Raw genomic sequence first — 5118 nt, 5'->3', positions numbered from 1 at the left:
CCCAACCAGGACACCCCACAGTGGAACACCCCACAATGGGAAACTCCAACCAGGGACTGGGCTGCCCCAGCCTCGTGCCACCCTCCCACGTCACCACTCACAATGCTGTCCCCATCCCACAGTGCTCCCCATCCACTCCCACGCCCCTGTGCCCACCCCACAGAAATGCTGCCCCGTCCCCGTCCCCGTCCCGGCTCACAGCAGCGAGTGGTTCCAGAAGACGCAGATGGGTTTGGAGCGCTCCTGGGTTTCCAGCAGACGGAACTGCAGCGTGATGGGCTTCTCCAGCGCCCGCGGCGCCCGCTCTGCCGCAGCGTGCACGCTGATGCTCACCACCGGCGTGTTGATGATGGGGCGCTTGGGCACCCTGGGGGGCAGCGGGTCAGGGTCCCCACGGGGCCCGCACCCTCCGCAGGCAGCCACCCCCCGTGCCCATCTCCCAGGGGCACCCTCATCCCCCACGTCCCAGCACCCGTGGGGACACTTGGGCACCTCGTGGGCCCCCACATCCCATCACCCCAATATCCCCCATTGCCCCGGCCCCTTATGGACACCCTGTGCCCCGATGCTTGCCAACCCCCCGGCCCCCACCCCAGCCCTATGGACGCCCCCTGTGCCCCACAACCCCCCCGTGCCCCCGTGGCACCTGAGGCTGCGCTTGTCGGTGTCGTACTGCTCGGGCAGGAGCCCCGCCAGCGTGCGGTAGATGATGACGCTGGCGATGGCCTGGCCCTCGCTGGGCTCCGGGTGCCGCTTGTGCCGGGTCACCAGGGTCACCTCGTCCTCCTCCTCATCCCCCGCAGCCTCTTCATCCTCCTCCTCCTCGTCCTCCTCCTGCTGCTGCTGCTGCTGCTGCTGCTGCTGCTGCCCACCTGTGCTCGGCGATGCCTTTCCATGCCCAGCAGTGGGGCCTGGGGTGGGAGGAGCTGGGAACCTGATGCCCTCCCAGCCCCTCAGCCGTGCCCCATACCCGGCTACCCCCCAGCCCTCCTCCCAGCCCCACAGCCACACCCCATGGCCACACTGAGGCCCCCTGCCCTACAAGCCCAACCAGGATCCCCTACAGCCCACCCCACGGCTGCAGGGTGCCCCCCACCGCCCCCCAGCACTCACGCCTGCCCTCGGGGGGCCGGAAGACGCTCTCGGGCAGAATGACGGTGGTCTCCAGGTCAGGGGGCTTCTCCCCTCGCAGCGCCTCGTAGCGTGGCAGCCGGGCGCCCGCGAAGCTGCCCTTGTCCAACCGCACCACTGACACCACTGCAGCGGCACCAGGGCGTCACCGACGGCACACACACGCGTGCATGTGTGTGCCCGGAAGACATGTGAACACACACGCATGTCCTTGGGCACATGGGTGCACATGCGGTACCCACAGTTCCGGGCACACACACAAGTCCTCCTGGGCGCACACGATGCTCAGGCCCCCAGTGTCCAAATGTCCCACAAGTGCTCTGGGCACACGGGCGGGCACACGGCCACGTCCCCAGGCACACACGTGGATCCCTGGTGCACACACCTCCCCAAGGACACCAACGTCCCTGCCCCCCGCCAGCGCTCACCGATGTTGGGGGTGACGATGGTGAAGGGGCTGAGGTAGGTCTGGCGCATGTTCTGTGCCAGGGCGCTGGCGTAGTCCTCAAAGTGCTTCAGCAGCCACGCCGTGCCGCCCTCCGTCTGCTGGATCAGCTCCCAGTGCCGCTTGTTGCTGGCATCCAGCAGCGCGCTGCCCACCCGCAGCAGGTTCTGGGGACGGGCAGGGCTGCTGAGTGCCCCCCACCATGGCGGTGGGGCTGACCCGAAGGGGTACAGAGCCCACCCTGCACAGCTCCCTGGGCAGTGGGATGCGGAGGGGGCACCCCGAACCCACGGGGCACCCATCTCCAACCAGCACCTGGTGCGCACCCATCACTGCGGCACCTGGGCTCAGCCCCACTCCTGGTGCTCTGGGGAGTGGGGCACAGAGGAGTTCCCCTGGGTTGCAGACACCCCTACGACCACTGGTGCCCACCACCCTGGCGCCTGGGCTCCATCCCCCAGAGAACTGGGCACAGAGAGGCACCCAGTTGGTCCCAGGCACCTCCACCCCGCTGGGTACCCACCTCCAACCACCACCTGGGGGTCACCGAGTGCGTGCCCATCATCCAGGCTCCTCCACCACCCCATAGCAGAGACACCCGGGCGCTGCGTGCCCCTCTCCATCACCTGCCCCATATCACCCCATTCCCAGCGCCCCACGGCAGGTCCCCCCCTTGGCCCCCACACCTCGGTGAAGTGGACGTCCTGCGTGGCGGCCAGGCGGAAGCCCCGCTGGGCGCTCTCATGCTGCAGCAGCCGCGCTGCCAGCCGGTACGCCAGGCGCACGTCGCTGCCGAAGTAGGCGGCCGTGTGCCGCGTGGCGTTGTGCAGCTGCAGGGCCACCCGCTGCGACTGCGCCGTGTCCAGCACCGACTCGTTGCGCACCAAGCGCTCCGCCTGCGGGGACGGCACCCTCAGCCCACCCACGTCCCCCCACGGCACCACCCCCACCTCCACCCCCAAGCGGGAGACACTCACGAAGCCTTTGAGGGCGGCGAAGGCCAGCGAGGTGCAGTTGAAGAGGTTGGGGGGCAGCCAGCCCTTGTGCTCGTCGCAGTGACGCACCGCTGTGCCTGCGGGGAGGGGGACAGTGGGGCACCGTGGGGACACCGCATGTCCCTGCATTCGTGGGGTTCTTGGGGCACGGGGGTGGCACTGGGATATGGGATAGCAGTGGGGAGCTCTGCGTCCTGTGCCCACACAGCACCTGTCACCACACTGTCCCCACCGTGCCCATGGGGTGTGGGGTGGCAACGGGCAGCCCTTGTCCCCATGTCCCCCTGCACCCACGGGGCACCTGGAGCACAGGGTGGCACCGGGCAGCTCTGTCCCCCGGTCCATCATCAGTGGGGTCCTTGGGCACGGGGTGGCATCGTGCAGCCCCTCCCCACGTCCCCCCTTACCGATGGAGCCCTTGGGGCACGGGGCAGCGGCGGGCAGCCCGAAGCGCGTCCTGGGCCACCAGATGCTGGCCTCAATGGCACGGGGACAGCTGTCATAGTTGACTGCGGGAGGCAAAGGGTGCGGGCGTCAGGGCCGGGGGACACCGGCACCGGGTGACACCGTGGTGCCGTCACCCACCTTCGCAGCCGCTGGCCGTCACCTCGGCGAAGGGGTTATCGCAGCGGTCGCAGTGCCGCCCGATGACGCCGGGCTTGCAGGGGCACTGCCCGCTGGTGGCATCGCAGAGGCGCGACAGGGACCCGGTGGGGTAGCAGTCGCACAGCAGGCAGGTGTCACCGCCCGCCGGGCGGTAGTGGTTCTCCTGGGGGGGGGCACAGGGGGTCGGCGGGGCTGTGCTGGGAGGGGGCACGGCGGGGAACGGTGGGGGGCACTCACCTTGCAGCGGCACTCGCCCGTTGTCTTGTTGCAGTCGGGGTCGAAGCCTTTGGTGACGTCGCAGCTGCAGGGGCCGCAGGTGGGGTGCCCCCACCAGCCCCGCGGGCACGGCTGGTCCACCCTGTGCGGGCAGCACGGCACAGCGTGGCACGGCACGGCACAAAGTGGCACGGCACGGCACAAAGTGGCACGGCACGGCATGGCACACGCATCGTGCACAGCCACCACACAGCCCCGTGCCCTCCCCATGCCACTCTGCCCCTCCTGTCCCCTCCCTGCCCCTCACCTGTGCTCGCAGTACGGCCCGAAGTAGCCCTGGGGACACTCGCAGGCGTAGCCGTGGGGGGCACCCGCCCTGCGCACGCAGCTGCCCCGGTGCTCGCAGGGGTCGAGGGCGCAGGCGCTGATGCAGCTGTCACCGAAGTAACCTGTGACACCGGGCGTGAGGTTGGGGACACACGTGGGGCACTCAAAGTAGCAACCCCAGGGGGTGTCCCCTCGGGTTCTGGCATCCCCAGGGCGGCCCGTGCCTTGGAGAGGGGTTAGGTCGGGGGCTGTGCGGGGTGGCAGTGCCCGGGAGGTGACAGCACCGTGCACACAGTGGCCCCGCTGGCGCTCACCGGGTTGGCAGCTGCAGGAGAAGCTGTCCCAGTCGTCACTGCAGTAGCTGTGGGGCGGGCACGGCCCCGAGTCGCAGGGGTCGGGCAGAGCGCAGCCCCCCTCCACGTTCACCCGCGCGGCCGTTGCCACCTCCAGTGTCACCGCGCTGCCCACCGTCCCCACGTGCACACCCTGCGGCACCGCCCGGCACCGGGCATGTCCCCGTGTCACCGGGACCGTGCCCAGGGCCCCTGTTGTGTCCCCATGTCCCCACGTGCCCACGCCCCCGTGCCCATCCCCACAGCACTGTGCCCACGTCCCCCTGCCCTCCTCCCTGTCCCCATACTTTGTGCATGTCCCCATGCCCTGTGCCACGTTCCTGTGCCCATACCCACAGTACTGAGCCCACATCCCCACATCTCCCGCATGTCCCCGTTCCCTGTGACACATCCCCGTGTCCCTGTGCCCACCCCCACACCCCCGAGCGCCGTGCCCACATCCCCATGCCACGTTCCCATCCCACGTGCCACATCCCCACCTCCCATCCCGGCCCCGTACCTGCACGCAGCCGCGGAATCCCTGCTCCACCTGCCCGCTGTCCCCCTGCAGCCCCCCGACGCTCAGCGCCCGCAGCCGCAGCCCCTGCAGCCCCCCGGCCACGTCGGCCGCCGCCTGCGGGCAGAGGGGCACTGAGCACCGCGGGTACCGGGGGTCCCCACCCCACGGCCTGCCCCGTGTCCCCGCGTTCCCCCGCACCTGGTGGCGGCCGTAGTCGAGGGCGAGGAGCAGCAGGGTGGTGGGGGGCTCGCGGCCGGGGTCCCCCCGCAGCTCCAGCTGGAGGTGGTGCCAGGCGCCGTCGTTGACCCTCGCGTGGGGCAGGCGCAGCAGGGCCAGGCGGGACCCCCCCTGCCACATGCCTGCCTCCGCCTGCCCCTCGCTCAGCTGTGGGCAGAGGTGTCAGCGTGCCCATGGCAAAGCATCCCAAAAAGAGCAATGCCTCCCCAAGGGAGACCAGTGCCCCGCTGCAGCCTCCTCTGGGCAATATCTCAAAGCCCCCAGGACAATGTCACCCCCCGCTTTGCCCCCATCGCAATACCACCCCCC

The 5118-nt window shown here is 70.1% G+C and overlaps 1 protein-coding gene across 1 annotated transcript in view; it reads right to left on the bottom strand.

Annotated features, from left to right (window-relative positions):
- The window catches only part of CELSR2 (cadherin EGF LAG seven-pass G-type receptor 2), a gene marked incomplete in the record, with an annotated part of 15283 nt that continues 10179 nt past the window's right edge, over nucleotides 15-5118 (bottom strand). The window contains 13 exon segments of the mRNA XM_021377340.1: nucleotides 15-367; nucleotides 647-911; nucleotides 1114-1257; nucleotides 1560-1743; nucleotides 2263-2472; nucleotides 2554-2648; nucleotides 2979-3080; nucleotides 3157-3340; nucleotides 3415-3535; nucleotides 3701-3842; nucleotides 4035-4206; nucleotides 4573-4686; nucleotides 4771-4956. Coding sequence (XP_021233015.1) covers nucleotides 196-367; nucleotides 647-911; nucleotides 1114-1257; nucleotides 1560-1743; nucleotides 2263-2472; nucleotides 2554-2648; nucleotides 2979-3080; nucleotides 3157-3340; nucleotides 3415-3535; nucleotides 3701-3842; nucleotides 4035-4206; nucleotides 4573-4686; nucleotides 4771-4956 — 2091 coding nt within the window.

The sequence above is a fragment of the Numida meleagris genome, chromosome 25 (assembly GCF_002078875.1).
Source record: "Numida meleagris isolate 19003 breed g44 Domestic line chromosome 25, NumMel1.0, whole genome shotgun sequence".
Taxonomy (NCBI): domain Eukaryota; kingdom Metazoa; phylum Chordata; class Aves; order Galliformes; family Numididae; genus Numida; species Numida meleagris.
This window is presented reverse-complemented; position numbering and strand designations above follow the sequence as displayed.